Source organism: Citrus sinensis, chromosome 5 (genome assembly GCF_022201045.2).
Source record: "Citrus sinensis cultivar Valencia sweet orange chromosome 5, DVS_A1.0, whole genome shotgun sequence".
Classification (NCBI taxonomy): Eukaryota; Viridiplantae; Streptophyta; class Magnoliopsida; order Sapindales; family Rutaceae; genus Citrus; species Citrus sinensis.
The window spans coordinates 14,047,334-14,068,189 of record NC_068560.1 but is presented as its reverse complement, the minus strand read 5'-3'; the positions used below and the strand labels follow the sequence as shown (position 1 = coordinate 14,068,189).

Sequence of the window (20,856 nt, the reverse complement as noted above, 5' to 3'; positions counted from 1 at the left end):
TTTCTTGTTGAATTAAACTAATTTTTAAAAATAAGAAGAAGCATATTTCTCATGACGCGTAAAGCATGATATAAATTCAAATTTTATCTCATTAGTTCTAATTTTGCAAATACTAAACTCAAATCCTAAAAAATCTAGTTTAATGGCTTAGTAAACTTTTGTTCTTTCAAAATCCTTTTCATAGCAATCAATCCATTAAATACATTCTTCAACAAAGCTCTGCAAATATCTTCTCCTTCATGTTCTCTATCAATTACAACATTTTTGGCTTTATGATTTAAGGCATCAATAACCAAATCCTGTTGCAGTGGTGAAGAATTTCAACCTGAGATTTTTAATCCAAATTACACCATAACGTAGTTATAATATTTTCAAATTCATCTTTGGTTATTCATTAAGTAAAATTTAGAGATACGAGAGAAATTAAAGAAAATTAATTTCAGAGAACTACTCTCTAGATAAGAAACACAATCAATAAATAATAGGAATCTTCTCTGCCTTTTTATCCTTTCATCATCCATTTAAATACAACTAATAAGATAACTATACAAGACTAATTACAATATTACTAGGACAAGCCATTACCACAATATAACTATTAAATTAAAACTACATTAATTCGTACAATAATAATAACTAAACATTACAATAATAATTGGCACACATCATTCCCCTTCTCTTAGAAAAATCCTTGTCCTCAAGGAACTACTATGGACATTAACCATGTTTTACACTTTGTCTGCTTCTATCATCATCATCTTTCCTGTGAAAATATTCCATCTTAAAAAATTAAGGACTTTGATACTTGTGACAAGGAGAATATTTCCCATCACAATAGTAGCAAGAATGACATTCTTTGTGTTCTTTAACTTCTCTTAAGGGTCAAATGTTTAAATGTTGATAGAATTGAGTTGCTTGGCTGGGATCCTAACAAACCTTGGATTGTAGACTAGATTTTAGAGGGTTGCTTACAGAAGTTGCACTTTTTCTCAGTAAGTCTAATAAGTCCAATGGATGCTGATAATGACCAAGGCTTAAAAATCTTTAGTTGTAAGCGAATCTCATCTTTGAGTCCTCCAACAAAACTACCAACTCAGAAGCCTTTTGGTATATCCTCCACCATTTGAGACTATCTTTCAAATTCTTCTAGTAATCCAAATATGGTGTTTGTTTGCTTTAATTGAGATAAAGCCTCTCAAGCATTATTAAACTTTGTTGATCTAAATCTTTTAAGAAGGGCTCGTGAAAACTCAACCTAAGAAATTGGTCCTTTTGTTTTCATTAACCAATGAAACCATTATAGTGCAGTTCCTTTAAGATGGAAAGATACCTATTGCACTTGGTATTCCCACATAATTTGTTGATACTTAAAGTATTGTTCAGCCCTATAAATCCAACTATTTAGGTCTTCACCATTGAAATTTGAGAACTTTAATTTATGGTAGGATAAATTTGTTTTTCTAATAGATGCGTGGCATTGGACTTTATATGACACTTGCACTGGCTTAGGAATATGGAACTTATTTGGTCATGTTTGGTGTTTAGACTCCTAAGAATCTCTTACATGATTGCATCTTGATTCTCAAATTACAAGGTTTCAAAATCAGTTTTTTTTTTTTTTTTTGCGTAATTGCATTAGCCATGGGGAATGTGCTTTAATACCAATTGTTAAGTAAATTTTAGAGATACTAGAGAGATTAAAAAAGGAATGTTGATATGAGATAACCACTCTCTAGAAAATAAAATAGGAATGTTTTTTGTCTGAAATATGAATAGACCTGAATTAGTCTGAATTCTGAATAGGTCTGAATATCTGAATCTGAATAATATGTTTGTTTTTTCATCTGAATCTTGGAAAATAAGGATTAAGTTGTTTGTTTTTTTCAACTTAAAAAGCTGAAAATATGTACTTTTACATTCGTATCCTTATTAAATTTAAATATCAAATAAATAATATATTAAATACCACAATATTTTAACATTTATAAGTAAAACTATATTCAAGTGAATACATAATTATTTTGGAATTTTAATATATAAAATATCATAAATTTTAAATTTTATCGTATATAATATAAGAAATAAAAAATGGGATATTTTTATGTGGGGTAAATATCTATGGGTGAGTTTTGGGATAGACATGAAAAATAAATTATAAAACATGGATATTTTTGACATTAGCAAGTAATTGACTTAATTCAGATTTCTTCATTAAGTAAAAAGCCAACAAAATTAGCTTATTTTATTAAGTCAAAATTATCTAAAAAGTCTCATTAAGTTATAAAAACAAACATCTCTAATTAACTTAATTAATTAAGTTAAGTCACTTTAAGTCATTAAGTTAAAAAACAAACGCCACCATAGTCTACAAATAATAAGATAACTACACAAGACCAATTACAAAATAACTACCACAAACCACCACTCCAGTATAACTAATACATTAAAACTACAATAAACCGTACAATAATAATAATCGAACATTACAATACATAATTAGCACACATCATTATCTCTGAAATAGCCCCTGCACATTGGTAACTTCATATTTAAATCAAACTAATCTAAAAATTTAAAAGAATTCATCAAACTAAACAAAACTAGTGAAACCCTAAAACAAAATTTTCAAACCCTAAGATCCCTAAGCACTGCTAGAAAAAAGCTAAACAATGACATTTTTTAACTATTAAGCACCCAATTAGATGATGGTTGCTTAACCATCAATGAAGCCTATATCATGAAATTTTACATGACAATTTATATGTGTCATGAGTTTTATGATATATTAGCCGCCATGAATTTGTCATGCACACATGACAAAATTCTATCATAATATTGTCCACGCATGAATAAAATCTATCATATTAAATTAAATATTCAATTGAAAATTAATATTTAAATAAATATTAAATCATTTAAAATGGAAAAAAGTTAAATTGGCGGCAACTAAAAATAAGAAAAAAATGGCCAAGAATGGATATTAATTTTAGTTTTTTGGCAGCAGTTATTAATATTATTATGGGGAAATATCCACCGTCCACTCATTTTTTCCGACATTATCAAAAATACACAATTCTTTTTTTTTTTTTTTTATATCTAGAATCCCTCTAAAGTTACGTTTCGTTTCACTTCTCCACTTCCGTTTGCAGTTCGTTATAACATTACTGATGTGGTAGGGGTAAATCGGTCATTTCAGCAGAGCATTCCTTTCAACAACTCTAAATCACCCGTATCACTCTCGATATTCTTCTCCCTTTTCACTTCCTCCACTTTCTCAACCCTCTCAATCCCAATCTCGTTCGCGGTCAAACATGGCATTTTAACCTCAGAATCCACAGGCAAATTCACTCCCCACCTCAAATTCATCATTACCCTTTTAGTCACCGGCAACACTGTTCTTGCTGTTACAGCAATCCCACCTAAAAAGCCACATTTTTTATCATCATCTTTCAACAACGACGTTCTATCTCTAACAAACCCAATTCCATCACTACAAATTGAATCAACCCCATTAAAGAAACTATCATTCCCATTGCCACTACGCGGCTCCAATTTCAAATCTTGCCACCCGAACGATTCATCCGAAATCGACCTATTTGCAAACTCAGTATTGGAAGGCGACCTAGATTGCAAATGGGGCCCAGAATTTGCAGGATTAGGGTTTGAAGACGACGTAGTTTTGTGAAGAGAAAAGTTGCCAAATTGAGGCTTGAAATGGAGCAAAAACATAAGAGTGAAATTGGTTGGGTTTGTGTAGGAAAGAGAGAAGTGGGCAGAGAAGATAAGAGGAAAGTCCTGCGGTGAACCAAACAAATCAAGGCCTGATTTCGAAGAGAAAGAGAAAGGGGTTGTGCTTGTGCACGTTGTAGAGAGAGCTGTATAGTTGAGTTTGAAGGAGGGGCTTGATGGAAAGTTGGTGCTGAGAGAAAAGGAAAGGTGTTGACTGAAAAGGAAAGGTAGTGGTGGTGAGAGAAGAAATGAAAGGTTGATTGAAAATGGTGATGGGTATTTTGACCTTTAGGATTGGTGGGTTTTGGGTGTTTTGGGCATCATCTGGGAGTTTCAGAGACAACTTCATCTCTCTGTGACTGTGTGTGTGATTGAGGATTATGGAAGATGGTGACTGGCTTTCAGTGATGAGGATAGTGGGTTAATTTTTTTTAAAATATTTCTTATGCTTGTTTGGTTTTTTTAAGGTAAAATTGTAATTTTTGTATTGAGGGCAAACTAATCATTTCACTAAATTTCCGTTAGTTTACGTAACAGACTGCAAACGGAAATGAATAAATGAAACGAAACCTAACTTTAGGTGGATTTCAGACAAAAAAAAAAATTGTGTATTTTTGATAAAATCAGAAATAACGGGTGGACAGTTGATATTTTTCCTATTATTATTAGTTTAGATAGAATAATTTTTTTAGCGCCAATGCTTATTATTATTCTTCTTAATTCTAAAGGGAATGAATATCATATTATGTTATATTATATTATATTATATTATTAGGTAATATATATAATATGATAAAATGAACTATAATTACCCAACAATCGTAGACAATTATCATTAAGATCCACGTAATATAATGATACATTCATCTTATTATACAATCTATCAGTTAAAATAATATAGTTATGATCATTGATCACAACTAATTCACCTAACAATCAATCAAAAAAAAAAGTAGCAATTAATATAGTTCCTTGAATCAATCTAGCTACCAATTAATCAAAAATATCAACACTTAGAATCATGTCCTGCAACTAAATCAACCTTAGCAAATCATGTCCAACAACCAAATGAACCTAGAAACTCAAAAAAAGATTAGCAACACTTGCAAAAAATTAAAAAAAAATGGTAAGTACTTAACTCCTGCAACTCAATCATATCAAAATTTCAACAACTCTCACTCATTAAAACTCATGAAACTGAGTCATTACTAACTTCTCAACAAAAGTATATAAAGCAATTAACAAAAAGTAAAACATTCATGAAATATATACTCAAACCTCGTGAAACTCAATCAATCCAGTAGGTAAACAACTCATCAACACAACAACATTCTTTCAAACCAAATTAAGAAAGTATACAATTTTGAAACTGGTAACAAATAAAATCCCACGAACTTGTTAATCAAGCAAAAGACTAAGTTATTTTGTGATTAACTTTTACCTCTAGTCAACTTTCAAATGCAATTTTCATTCTATAGTGGTAAAGTGATAAGCTATTTTCCCAAAGCACATATGATGCCTCATTTCATCACTACAGATGAAATAAATATTAAAAAAAATTTCACAAGCAAAATTAAGATAAAGTGCCTGTGCTTTCACTATCTTCTATTTCCAAACAAAGGAAACTTATGCCTGATTATAGCTATAAAAACCATTGCTCTCGATCAACCCATTTAATAAGTACTTAACTCATCACTTTTAATTAGATAAAAAAGAATTAAAACCAAATAATTTTATCTTAAATTTCAATCAAAACAAGACAAATAATGTTTGGGCCATAAAAAGATAGTTACTTGAGTTCGAGGGGAAAGTTATTTGGTCGCATGTGCAAGCTCGACTAGCGTTATGTGAGGAGAGCAGAATCAAGTCGCATGGTTTTGGTTTATATCTCAGATTGTTGAGCTTCATTTGGAAGCTCATCCGTAACGCATATGCACGTTATCCTATAATGTTTAAAGCACAATCAAGCATTATAATGGTAGCTCAATAATTGCACAAACAGATATATAAACTCTTAGATTCAAGTGGCACATTCAATTTGATAAAGGCCATGCATTAAAGAACAAGCAATAACGCGCGACATGCACAGTTGTCTATAAGAATTGGCGGAGATCCAGAAAAAAAAGACTTTTTTTCTTTGGACCGCTAAAAAAAAAAGGAATTCTGGTGAAAAATACAAGATACTTAAAATCACAAGAGTGACGTAATTATTTTCCTTACAAAGAGAACTCGATTGCTGACTTGAGCGTTGGAGGGTTTTTGTCGGAAAAAATTCCGGCGCCCCTGACAATTTTCTGTTGCTCAGATCAAATAAAGTATCAATACAATTTCTTAAAAGTCGTATAATATTTCTAGATATGTTCATGAAATTTGGACAATCATTAGCTTTAATTGGAAAATCATTCTCTGCGAAATTCTGTAAAAATAGTGAATCTGGAATTAAACGGCAAATCGTTAATATCCAAATGGTTAACCGATAATTTCCAGAGAGGTATTAATCTTTGATCTTGAACCGCTTAGCAAAAATGGAGACGACTAGTTTATTTTTTAGGGTTCTGGAATTAAACGGGGAACCGTTTATATCAAACGGTTAACCGATAATTTCTAAAGTAAAATTTTATGCTAACCTTGAACGTTTAGCAAGAATGGATAGCCAAAGTTTATTTTGCAAGTCTCTGAAAATTAACGGTGAATCAATAATGGCAAATAGTTAACTGATTATTTGAAATTTAGCTCAATGATCACTTGGACCAGTCAATAACGGCTAGTTCTCAGCTCCAAATATAAATAAGCTCAATCAAATTCAAATAAGGGTTGATCAAAGATTTTGACATCCCACGAACTTGCTCGGCTTTGTCGGTTGTGGATGTGAGGCTCAAGGTTAGGTTTCTATGTAGTGTTAGACAGAGAGGGATTCGTATGAGAGAAAGATGGATTTGTTGATTTGTTCAAACTTCTTTGTAACTTTTGTTGTATTCATATCTTTTAAGTTTTATAAAATTGGTGTCATTTAGTATAAATGACATCATTGTTTATTCATTTTTTTAAAATAATTTAAAATTTTAATAAAACATATTACAACTAATTCAAACGACACCATTTTAAAACCATATAAATCCACATAACACAAATATGGCTTACATCTATCTTTTATTTATGTCTTTAAGTTATGAGTCACAAATATATCATTAATTCATGACATATGTATATATTTCATTATTCTATCATACTTTCATGATAAATTCATGACATAAAGAGAGAAGTTATAAAAGTTCTATCATTATTTAGTGTCTTTTTTTAGTAGTGAAGGTTAATTTGATAGTGGTGGCAACAGAGGGCTTCATGAACAGTGGTGCAATTTCTTCGTAGATGGTGTTTGTTGTGCTACCCCACCATCACATGGCTTCAGATCTCAACCACAAGCTACTACTACTGTTGCTTTAGCTTCATATTGCAACTGCAACCACAACCACAACCCACGTTCTCTATAAAACTACTTAAATGCTAAAGCTTTATTTATAAGGGAATAAAATACCAAACCTACCCTCACTTAACTAAAATCTTAATATGAAAAAATCAATTTTTACGAGTTTAGTTATTATTTGTATGAATCTAGATAAAATAATTAGTTGAAATTCCAATAGAAATAAAATTACAATAATGATCCCATCCTACATTTAGATTTCAATAATTAGTCTTGAAATCCAACAATTTTTTTTATATATTTTATAATTAGTAATTAGATCAAGCTACGATTGGAGCATCTCTAATGTAGAGCAGCTGGCAGAACCATCAGATGCATGTTGTTACAACCGTTTCAGATTCTTCTAACATGCACCCAACGGTTCATTTGACTACTCTATGTTGAAGATGCTCTAAGTAGCTGTTGTCTTACTTGCTTGGTTCACTGAACTAAAAAGATTCACATGTTTTTGCAGGTTAAACTTGCTATGTCTGATGTTAAAAATGCATAAAGCTCGTGAGTTTAAAGGAAAAATCATTAGCCACTGGATGATTTTATATATAGATTTGAAGAATGTAAAGGGTAAAATTTTCTTCTTCAATTGTATAATTTGTCTATAATAATAATTTATAATATAGGTATTTTAATAATAAAGAACTTTATTGAAAAGTGGGTTTGAAGAGTATTTTAATAGGTTGAAATAGTAACACCCTTGCAAACCAAAAAGAGAAAAAGAACTTCCTTCGTTAAAACTACTTAAAATCTGAAGAAATTTTACAGACTATTGTCAACCTTAACTAATGCAAGTAAAATCCCTCATCCAATTGAAAAAAGGAAAATAATAATGTTAAAAAAATACACAACACAGTAATAACAACAAAACCACAAACAGATAAAAATAACCATAAAACCTCAACAATGATAACAACTACTCCTTAGAGTATTCCTAGAAAGCCTCTTGATGAGCTCTCAGGTCATCAACAACTAATCTCAAGCCATCGAATTCTCCATGTATTACTACTAGAGCCATTCATCAACTCTTATACAAAAATACTTCCATGATTCGGATGGTGACACTACTAATGGAGTCTTTATAAGATTAGAGGGGACTATGACTCTTAAAGTTAAAAAAAATTGAAATTGCCGAATGAAAATATTAAAAATTAGGTATAAAAACACTGATTTAACTTTCCCACACTTAATATATATATATATGATGCAATTGTAGTTCCAAGTTTTATAAAATAAAGTCAAATTAACTTGATTAATTGTACAAATAAAGCCACAATTAATTGAAATGGTGAAGTTTCTGAAACCAAACATAGTCTGATCCTTCACCAGGGCTATTGCACTTGTCGAAAAGTGGTGATTACGGAGCCGTCAATGATGGGAACCAGGAGAAGTACGAGTGGCGATCTTAAAGGTTGTGATAGTGTAATTGTTTGGCTAGAACCAGTGATTGTGAAGTGGCTCGATGGACTTGGGAAAGAAAATGACTTGCTCTCGCTGGAATCACGCGGATGACGTCGTTCAAATCGGTGTCGAGAGTGTATCGAATCAATATTGGGTGTTGCTAGTGCGTGTGATGGCGAGGAAGCTTAGGGTTTTTTGTTTGTAAATTTTTGGTGACTTGGCGTTATGTTACTTTGCTTTTGGGTGACTTTGCAAATTGTTGGTAACTTGGCGTTATGTTACTTTGCTTTTGCTAGTGCATATGACTTTGCTTTTATTTTGTTTTACAATTTTTACAAGTTATATTTGTATATTTAATTATTTAATTATTATTTTTATTTAATATTATTATTGGGTAATGGTTATGATATGTCATAGTGTTTTATGTAACTATGCAATGTCACATTTATAATATTCTTTAATTAAATTTATAATAATTTTTTAACTAAATAAATAAATAAATAAATAAATAAATATATATATATATATATATCAAAAGTTTCCAGATCGATGCAGAACTTAATCTGCTTTTGAGACCAGTAGGGATAATTCCCAATGAATTTTGTTGGTTTTAGGAATCTGTTCTTCTTTAAAGGCTTCTATATCAGAAGAGGCTATAGATATGTCGTCTTGTTCTAGTACACCAATTTTATTGGATTGGGCACTATCAGGGGCTATTTGGATTTTACTAGACGAAGAAGAAGAAGCTTCTATTCTATCTAGTTGTTCTCTTATAGCTTTAGCAAAATCTGATTTTGACTCTTGAACAAGCTTTTGACTAGTTTTCGAAACTTGAAAATTAAGGTTTGAAAATAGACTCTTTAAGCTTTTTGTTAGAATCCAATTTTGATGTAACATGAGAAACAGCTATGGCTGACTTCTGGAATTGGTTTTCTATCATAGTCAACTATTTTCCTAATGTGTTTAGGTTAGCATTACAGAAATTATTCTGTTGAATAATGCTACCTAAATTCATCTCTGGATCATTTGGTTTACGAATTTTATAGGGTGAGGCTTTAATCTCAACAGGAGGTTCACCATGGTCAATGGTCAGACTCCTAAGTGGAGGATGCTCAGATTCTATGATCCTATCACTATCAGAAAGATTCCATTCAGTGATTTTCTTCCTAACAGTTATGGGATTTGATTCTTTAAAAGGATAAGTGATTTTGTTATCCGAAGCATACATCTTAAACCAATCAAAGAACAATATATGGACTTTATGCAAATTTACAAACTCATAATAAGTTTCTTGAATTTCTTTTCTTTGGTTTAGAAAATTTTAAAAAAACCAAAGTCTTTTTTCTTTATTGCAATCAGAATAAAAGTCGTTATGAAGAAGAGTTTTATTTAATTCAAAATCTTTTTCAAGAACATTTATTACATTTTCAGTGACAGAGGAAAATGTAATATATATATATATATTTCCTACTGGTATCAGAGCCAAGGGGAGGCTAGTGTAATATAGGATAGAGACTTTGTGTTCTTCAAGACTAAAATTAGAATATAGGTTTAGAACTATATTCTAGTTTTAGTCCTGAAGGCTAGTGTAATATAGGTTTTTATCCAAGGATTCTCTACTCTGTAGAGTATCATCCTTTTCTAGTTCTTCTTCCGGGAAGACTAGTGATTTTAAAAATGTTGTGAATTCGGAAGAATTTGTAATTGAAGACTTTAATAAAGCAATTGATAATTGGGAATTACCAAAGATCTCTAAAGAAATGATTTACAAAACAAAAAAGCTTGATTTTTTAAAGAATGATTATGTTATAAAAACTAAATGAGATGGGACCTTTACAAAGACTTGATTCTATACTACTTAGTAAAGAATCATCAAAAGAGATGAATTGCCCATCTCTTAAGACAGCAAGAATAGAACTATATATATATATATATATATTTTTTTTTTGCGGATTCAGTATTTTTATGGATTTATAGAAGTAAATCCATATCCAATCTATCAAATGCGGATTTTTAAATTTTCAATCCATATCCAATCCGCGGATCCACGGATCGGATTTTCACGGATCAGACAGATTGAGCGGATTGGATTGGATTCTGAACACCCCTAATGCCCAACAACCAATAAGAAAAACAATCAACATATATAAAAACAATGTAAATGGAAAAGGAAATGGAGAAAATTAGAAAAAAATTTTAAAAAAACAATAGCTAAAACATAAAAATAAACAAGAGGTTGTAAGTAAAAATGCAATAAAATAAAATAAAAAGAAAAAGAAAAACACCAAACGAAAGACACCAATTGGAAAAGGATTCTTCCTCTTCAATCGGAAAAACACCCTTATTTCGTTGGCGGCATTAAGTTGTTGGGTTTGTGGTTCGGTGACTACGGATTGGAGGCGGTTGCAGCAGCAGTAGTGGTGGTGAACTTCAATGGCAGTGACCTATAAATAGGTATAGTTCTAAATACGGTGAGTATAGTGGTGGTGGTATACCTTGGTGAGAAAAAAATGAAAAAAGAGTAGTGGTTGAAGAAGTAGCAGTGGAGTATAGTAGAGAGAACTGAGGAAATTATAAGTTGATAATGCTAATTTTTAATTTTATTTTGAATTAGTTAATTTTTTTTAATTCATCCGATGTGTAAAATTAGAAATTTACAAACTATTGATTATTAATTGATTTACTATTTTACCTCTTAACTTCATGATAGGGAAGATAAATATTTACTAAAATGACTTTAAATAAAAGAAATTGTTATTAAAACAAAATAAGTAAAATTAAAAATTTATTTTTAATAAAATATTAATAACAAGAAACCAATAGAAAGATAGTCATTCTCAATTTCTTTCATCCAACAAGAAAAAAAATGAAATTCTTTTGTTATAATTAAATTAGAAATGGAATACCTAAAGCAAAGATATATAGATGAAAGTATTGAGTACTTTATTGGCAATGAGGTTGCTTGATATAGGTGTTACATGAAGAAACTTAACAAAATAATAGGAGCCGTTATCTAGCAAATACTGTAACCACTCTCCAATGACTACAGACTAAAGACCAAGCAAACAAAATCTTGCAAATAACAATACTAATAAAACTTCCTAAACACTAGGACTACAAAGGCACTTTATTGACACAATTAAGGAATTTCCAACAATCCCTTCCTTAAACTAAATGTCATAAACGTTCAATATTAAATTTATGCAGAATCCTATTCCTTCCTCAAATTGAATCCTCCAATTTACAAACTCTAATAAAAAAAAAAGAAGAGCCAATTTGAGGGGTTTATTAAAGATATTATCAAATTGGTCTTCATTCCTATAATAAATAAGATCAATGACTTTATCTTTTGTCAGATCTCGCATGAAATGTTATCTCACATCTATATGCTTGTATCTTTCAGTAGAATTAGATTCTTGGAAAACTTATTTATTAAACAATTATCACAGAAGATTTGTGTTGACTCTAATCACTTGAATTGAAGTTTATTAAGAAATTTTCTCAGCCAAAGTACTTGACATGCACAAGAAACTATTGTGTTGAGTGTTAGAAAATGTATATTTATAAAAGAGAAAATCGTCATTTTACAGTTCAAGTTTTACTAACACCCTTACTTTTATGTATTTAAGCTCCTTGTCATTTAATTATGTGTTGTATTATAATTAAGTATTTTATGTATTTTAGGGCATCATAGTCATTTCACAATGAACGAGAGATCAGACGGCAAAACGAACATCACTTTTGAACTCAGGACGGTCGAAAACCTTAGGAGGAGCATAAAAGGAAAAATGGCAATGTTCACATGTACGGTACTGTCAACGTTACTGTTCACAACACTGTTCACATAGACGGATCGATGACGTGGCATTGATCGATGATGTGGCATTGACTGATGAGGTGTCACGATCCTATTGGATTAAAATTCTTATGCACTGTTGATTGGTGACGTGGCAGCATGTTAATAGACCAAAAATTACGCGTACGGTACATGCATATACACAGGATTATTTTCAACCAAACCGCGTTATTATTCAAGCCGGGTCAAACCGTGTCACTGTTCAAACTGCGTGGTCAAACCGCGTACTGTTGACTGATGACGTGGCGCAATCCTGAGCATCCAAACTATTTTTAATCCGATGGCCATAATTTACTCAATGTATCTATAAAAAGGGTCCTCCCCCTAATTTGGCATCTCTAAATCTATTTTTGGGCTCTGTTTTTTGTAATTCCTTCTCCATCTTGTATTTTCTATATATTTTAATAAATTTTCATTTTGCCCATAGTTCAATTTGAGTAGCTAATTTTCTTTCAAGCTTGGGTTGAAGGTGAAGTCTCAACATGTGTCATGGGCTTTATTTGGTAAATTTATTTTCTCTTCCCCTCTAGTTTTTGGGGATGTTTTGACTTCTAGTCAACAAATAATAATAATCTTGTCTGGATACCGCTCTGGTTTCACCGGCTCCCTAGTAGAAGGTTATTATTATTTGGCACGATAAGTCCTTAGCACCATATTGATTAGAACTTGGTTCATGAGGTGTGGAAACCCCCCTCATGATTTAATTAACATTAATAAGAAATATTTAGCCCATGGTGCATGTTGATGCGGATTCAGATACCCAAATACGTCATTTCAATAGATTTATCTTCAATTTATTCTCATCATTTCAATTCCAATTTTAGAATAATCTAAGTCACTTTCACCACAAATCCAACCATCTTCATAGAAAATTAATTCTACACACAATTAAAATCCACCTCCTCATGGGATCGACACTCGTTACCATTGATCTATTCTACAATAGATTCGTGCACTTGCGAGTTCAATAAAATTTGCACAACATACTGCAAAAACCATAGCCTCAGTTATTGACAAAGTAACTATTGTTTGCTTCTTAAATGACCATGAAATAGCTGTTGAACTAATATAAATGCATATTCAGATGTGCTTCTTCTATCATCCAAATCTGTGACATAATCATTGTCTCTAAAGCTATACAAATATGATTTTTCACCCATTTTGCAGAAGAGCCAAAATCATTGGTATCTTGTAAGTATGAAAGAATCATCTTTGCAGCTAAAAGGTTAGAAACTCCATATATTTGTTAGTGGAACTAATTGCATGTAACATGTCAGATCAAGTTCACATTAAGTACATCAACCTTTTGACAAACTACTTATAGAGGTACAATCACTTGTTCTTCTTGCAGGATCATTAACAAGCTTTAATGTCTTTTTAACGTAGCGATCGAGTTGTAGTTCTTCATTTGGAATCCTTTTAAGATCTCTTCAACATATTTCTTTTGGCAAATAAAAGTTCCAACATCATATTGTATGACTTCTAAGTTAAAAAAGTAATATAGCAAACCAAGATCAGATATATCAAATTCAAGGATCATAGATTCTTTGAATTTTTCAAACACAACTCTTCCTATATAAATCAAATCATCTACATTTAGCATACTATAAACATTTTCCCAGCATCTCCAATTTTTGTATATAGAGTATACTCATATGGGCATTTTCGAAAACCTTCCTTTAAGAAATAAGTATCTATATGGCTATACCAAGCTCAGGGTGATTGTTTAAGTCCATATAAAGCTTTTCTTAGTTTATACACTTTATGCTCGTTGTCTAATTTCACATATCCAAGAGATCGATTGATAAAAACCTTTCTTGTAAGTCCCTATTCAAGAATGCTGATTTCACGTCAAACTAGAAAATAGGCCATGAATTTTGTGCTATAAGAGCAACAATCAATTTAATTGTGTCATGTCTTGCAACTAGAGAAAACACTTCCTTATATTTCGCACCAAACTGTTTCTTGTAGCCTTTGGTGACTAGGATTGCCTTCTATTTATCAATAATTAATTTAATTGTGTCAAGTCTTGCAACTAGAGCCAACGCTTCCTTATAATCCACATTGAACTGTTGCTTGTAGCCTTTGGCGACTGGGGTTGCCTTATATTTATCAACTTCACACCATTTTCCTTTAATTTCTTCTTGTGAACCCACTTGAATCCAATTGTTTTCTGCCCCATTGAAAGTTCTATCAACTTCTAAGTAATATTTTTTTTCAATGGATGCAATTCTTTGTCCATTTAGCCAATATTTTTCTTTGACAATAGCTTCAAAAGTCGTAGGATCACATTTTATAAATAAGGCAAAGTGTAGGCAAAGTGTATTAGTGCGTTTTCAAGATCATTAGCTTCTGTTGACTCATAATCTAACATCTAGTGTAGGCTTTTTTCTAACACATTGAAAATGCAAATTTGTTGTAGCTTTAACTTGTTCATCAAGTTCATGTGCTGTTAGTGGAGATTATATTGAAATTCCATTTAAAGGCTTATAAGGGGTAGGAATTATCAGAGCCGGAAGCTATGTGACTTTTCTTCAAATTTTCCATCAAAATCTATTGGAATTTGTTACTCAACATCTCTACATCCATGTCTTTTCTTCATAAAAAAATGACATTGCGATTAATGACAATTTTCTCAGTGATAGGATTATATAATTTTAAAGTGTTTAAATGATTACTAACGCCAAGGAAAATGCACTTTACACCTTTGTAGAAGGCTTAGCAAAATATTGACAATTGTATAATTCTTGTGAGTTGAACTCTCCACCATAGTCTGTGCACGATATTTTCATTTAAGTGTCGACTTCTCTTTCAATGAGTGCTTTAAACATTTGACATGCTATGGAAGCTTTTGATTTTAAACCTAAATAAAATCGTCAATAAATGAGATAAAATTGTGTTTATCTTCATTTAACATTGGCTTGATCAATTTATATAAGTCGAATGCACTAGCTTCAACACCTTCTTTGCCTTCTTGGATTTTCCTTTCGGACAACTATTTCAATGGTGCTTACTGACAACTTTATTTTTCACAAAGTTATGAAGGTTGCTCAAATTATAGAAGGCCTACCATCATATTTTTTAATTGCAAGGTTTTCAATCCACCAAAACTTAGATGCTCATAACGAAAGTGCCATAGCCATGTTGTATTATTCTAAGTTTGTTACAAAATATAAAGTGAGTAGTGTGGTAAAGATACAATAGAAACATTTTGTTTGCCATCATTTTCACTTAAGCACTTACACTCAATTAACTAGCCAACACTGAGAAGGTTAGTTTTTAAATTAAGAACAAACAGAACATTCGAGATAGAATGAGAACTTCCCTTAGATTGGATAACAACCTTTCCTTTCCCCATGACAGAAACTATAGAGTCATCACCAAATTTATAGTATTTTAAAAAGTCTTATCCAAATTAAAAAGAATAGATTTACCCCTGCACACATGATTACCACAACTGGAATTTAAATACCATACATTCTGGTGACTTTCCTCATTTACATGACATAATATAAGGAAGGAAATTCCATCTTTCCCTTTTTTTGTAAAGCTAGATCTCACCACGATTCTTGTTTAAATTCATCCAGCACACAGAGTGAGAATGAAAATACTTCTAATAGTGGAAACATTTAACATTTGATTTGTCTTTATACTTTTATTTTTGTCCCATCAATTCTGATTATCATGATCCTTTCCTTTTCTTCGAGAATCATCAACCTATTCATTTGATTTGTTCTGCCTATTCTTGTCTTTCTAACCTACTTTACGTCTCCAACTGTTTTGAGATTTGTTGTTGCTTGTAATGTTTGTTCTTTCTTATCCTGCTGGATTATTTTCTAGTCATAGACCAATAAAGTGCTCTTCAATTCATCAATTAAAAGTGTTGATGTCTTTTGATTCCTTAATTAAACAATCAATATAGTTAAATTTTACCGTTAGAGATCAAAGTATCTTCTTAATTACGATGAAGTCTTGGAGCTATTCGCCATGAATTTGTCTATTGTTTGTGATTGCCATTATCTTTGCAAAGTATGCTAAGACTGACTTTCTGTTTCAATTCGTAGAGATTCAGATTTAGTTTGAAGTGCTTGGAGGTGTATCCTTTTCACCGTTGCTATCCCTTGATACCTCGTCTTCAAGGAATCCTGAATCTATTTATTTGGAAGAGTCTTTGTTAAGATTTGTTTCTAAGATTGAATGATAGATACTTTAGAACAAGTAATTCTTGGCTTTGAGATCCTTTAATTACTACCGTTCATACTCTATTTTATAAGCATTAGTCAAAATAACACTTACTAGTATTTCTGTAAGTTTAGTAGAAAGATAACTACAAATATTGCTTATACTTTAAGAAATTCTTCAATAACACGCTTTAATGGTTGTAGTGACCATCAAAGCAATGAATTGTAAGTTGAACATAATTCTTAGAGGACCTGAATTTCTGATATCATAACATAAGTGAATAGAAGTAAGTAAATTACTAATACTAAGTCTCTCAATCGCACTTTTCCTATAAGCTCTGATACAATTGTTATAAGTGAATAAGAAATAGAACACTCAAAGTAAAGATAAACAAACTTAACAAAAAAATAGGAGCCATTATCCAGCAAATACTACAATTACTCTTGAATAACTATAGTATACAGAATAGGTAAACAAAATCTAACAAGTAAGATTACTCACAAACTTCCTAAAGACTAAGACCATAAAAGCACTTTATTGACACAATTAAGAAATTTTCAACACATCTTACAAATAATGGACCAACCAAATTCAACCCAACTCACGAACAACCATATAAACAAACAACTCTTGACATGCAATAGCCCCTTCATTGTCGTCGCGCTTCAATAACTAAACCTTTTAATCTTTTTTAAAGCCTAAACATCAAAATCCCACAAATTGATTTTGATTGCAATAATGGAGTTGGCAAACAAGCTAATGAACTTTGCAATCAAGGTCATATACAACAACGTTGTGATGATTAGAAACATTGAACTAGTATATGAGAATCTCAAACATAAAGAATTCATTCCCAATGAATAATCTTCAATCAAACAACCATAAGAGAAAAAACCAAATTTTCAACTAGGTTGGGTTTTCTTTCCCAAAAATGTTTTATTTTTATAGGTTTTTTGTCCGATTCTCCTTTGATGGCTTCTCTACTAACTCTCTATTAAACCTTTCAGTTAGTGGATCCATAATGTTATCCTTTGACTTTACTTGTCAATAGAAATAACTTTAGTAGAGAATTTGCTATATCTATGACATATATATCTAACTTATTATTATATTACAAAGCTTGCATACAAATTTGCTACTTAGGCTTTGATATAATCAATAGTTTTAGTCCTATCCACCTTTTTCAGTGAGTTTATGAAAACTTTAGCATAATATCTCCCTACATTCATAAGAACATGTTAGAAAAGTTCCATTTTTTCTACAATTCATATTGGGTAGTTGCTGCTTTCTTTTGGGCGAATAACTTTATAGCTTTGACCATGTTTAACATTTACCTTTTCCATTGATATGATCATTTTGTTTCCTTCTTCAAGTTGAAGTCAAGCAATTAGATTTTCATTATTTTCTTCCTATTGCTTGTGTTTAAGGTAATTTTTGAAATCTTTCCATCTAAGTGGTAGCTTCTCAACAACCAATTGGAAAGTTCCACTCAAATTCATCTTCTTGGCATGAATATATGACAAGTAATTATAATTCTCAAACTTTACCTATCATAGTTTGAGACTTCAATATTCCATAAGCTAAGAAGTGGCTTATGATAAATTTCTTAGTGCCAACATCCTTGTTTTTATATTTTTTTATACTATTCACATTGTACAAAAATTGGTCAAATTATGCTGTCATAATTTTCAATATCCAAATTGTTGTTGCCATATTGAAAGCTTGCCAGCAAAATCTAAAGGAAAACACCTTTGCTAGTTTATCGGTGGCATTTGTGGTACACTTTGTTATTAGTAGAAATAGTGACTTTTATCAAATTGCCGCCATCAACTCGAGCATTACATTGGCACACCAATTGTGACATGACTTAGGTTGTTCCTCTCATTATCTTGCCACCATGATTTTAAGGGCAACGGATGAATAAATTCCAAAGATAGCCAAGTTATATGCAAAAACACACTGGTTAGGTTCCTAAGAAAGAATGGATGTGTCACAAATGGTCGTACTTAAAACTTGAACTCCTTAGGCAGTGTATAGCCTTTGTGATAGAACTTTCTTTTTTTTACACATAGAAGCATCTTGTTAGATAATACAACATGTTTACCCCACCTTTGAAATTGTTTCTATTGAATTTTCTGGATTTTCTCATATATTAACTGTATCAACACAATTGGATTTGTATAATCCTCCATGAATCTTCCAGGTTTAAATTATTCATGTTTCAAATAGTAATTTTGTCTAATTAACATAAATAATATGTTAACTCACAATGTTCAAACCAATAAAATTAAACTTTATTGATATTTAGTTTGACATTCAATAATTCGAGCTTAAACAAATATTTAGCTCTTCTATTTTATTGACAAAATTATATTTCATACTATTTTATCTAGAGTTCGATACCATTATCTTGTGACACTTTCTTGTTTAATATGTCTTTAGAGTTCCATTGCTACCCACTTTTGAAGGTCCTCACTAGACACTATAGTGCACAATGCACCCTTTGGCATATAAAGCATTCTTCATTGCTCGCATTTAGTCCTTAACCAACATTTTCTTGTGCAAAATGTTCCTTGTATGTTTTGTACAAGTCTCGCAACCTTCCTAGGTATAGACATCCATTACCTTCTTATTTTCCTTGACACACAACACATTGTGCACTTCACCTTACCAAAATTTCTTTTGGCTTGAATAGCTTCAACCTTTGCCGTAATGTTGTGAAAATTTTATTGAACTCACATGTGCACAAATCTATTGTAGAATATATTAATTGTGATAAGTGAGGAGGTGAATTTTAATTATGTGTAGAGTTAATTTTCTAAGTGGGTGATTGGATTTATAGTAGAAGTGATTTAGATTATCCTAAAATTTAAATTAAAATGGCGGGAATAAATTGAAGTGAAATCTATTTAAATGAAGTGCTTGGGTATCTGGATCTACATCAACATGCATCATGAGCTTAATATTCCTTATTAGTGCCAATTAAATCATGAGGGGGGTTTCCTCTCATAAACCACACTCTAATCAATATGGTGCTAAGGGCTTATCGTGCCAAATAGTAAAAACCTTGTACTAGGGAGCCGGTTATACCAATGTGGTATCTATATAAGATTATTACTATCTGTCGATGAAAAGTCAAAATATCCACAAAAATCAGAGGGGAAGAGAAAGTAAATTTACCAAATAAAGCCCATGGAACATGTTGAAACTTCACATTCAACCCAAGTTTGAAAGAAAATTAGCTACTCATAATTGAACTAGGGGTAAAATGAGAATTTATTAAAATACGTAGAAAATACAAGATTGAGAAGGAATTATAGAAAATAGAGCTAAAAATTTAATTCAGGGGTGTCGAATTAAGGGGGGAGAGCCCCCTTTTTATAAATACAATGAGTAAATCATGGCTATCGAATTAAAACAATTTGGACGCTCAGGATTACACCACGTGGCAAGTTCTGATTGGATAGAACACATCATCAGGGTTGCTATTCCGTGTATATGCATGTACCGTACGCACATTTTTGGTCCACTAACATACTGCCACGTCACCGGTCAACACCACATTAATATTTTAGTCCAATAGGATCATGACACATCATTGGTCAACGCTAACTCATTAGTCAACGCCACATAAGCAGTCAATGCCACATCATTCGTCCAATCGAATGCTGCTACATCATTGGTTAGTGTCACGTCATCGGTCAATGCCATGTCATCGGATTGTATATATGAACAGTGTCGTGAACATTACCATGTCCAGTACCGTACATATGAATAATATTGTACATGTGAACAATATTGTTTACCCTTTTATGCTCATTCTAAGGTTTTCGACTGTCCTAAGTCCAAAATTGCTGTCCGTTTTGGTCTCTAATCTTTCGTTGATTGTGAAATGACCATGATGCCCCTAAAATACATAAAATATTTAATTCAAATAAAACACACATAATTAAATCACAAGGGACTTAAATATATAAAAGTAGGGATGTTAGTGAGACTTGAAGTGTAAAATGATGATTTTCTCCTTCATAAATATACATTTTCTAACACTCAAAACATGGCTTCTCTAAGTTCATGGACTTCTTGGCAAAGTTTTATGAAACTTGCCGATGGCTAGATGAACTCATCATCTGCATTTAGCCAATTAATCCTCTAATATTACAACATTGGCTTTACTCATCCTAATTTTAGTTTGTGATTTTAGAATCTGATT

At 31.5% G+C, this 20,856-nt stretch overlaps 1 protein-coding gene across 1 annotated transcript; it reads right to left on the bottom strand.

Moving 5' to 3' along the window:
- Window positions 1-3,192: 3,192 nt before the first annotated feature.
- On the bottom strand, window positions 3,193-9,833 carry LOC127902267 (uncharacterized). Its single transcript, XM_052441110.1, has 2 exons — window positions 9,611-9,833; window positions 3,193-3,821 (listed from the first exon to the last, which is right to left on the bottom strand). Exons 1-2 carry the CDS (start codon window positions 9,831-9,833, stop codon window positions 3,193-3,195), a joined length of 852 nt encoding a protein of 283 aa, XP_052297070.1.
- Window positions 9,834-20,856: the final 11,023 nt, after the last annotated feature.

Coding starts and splice junctions, on each gene's coding strand:
- LOC127902267 (XM_052441110.1), bottom strand. CDS start 9,833: ATGTATGCTTCGGATAACAAAATCACTTATCCTTTTAAAGAATCAAAT. Junction 3,822..9,610: donor TGATCCAGAGATGAATTTAG/GTAGCATTATTC, acceptor CTTCGAAATCAG/GCCTTGATTTGTTTGGTTCA.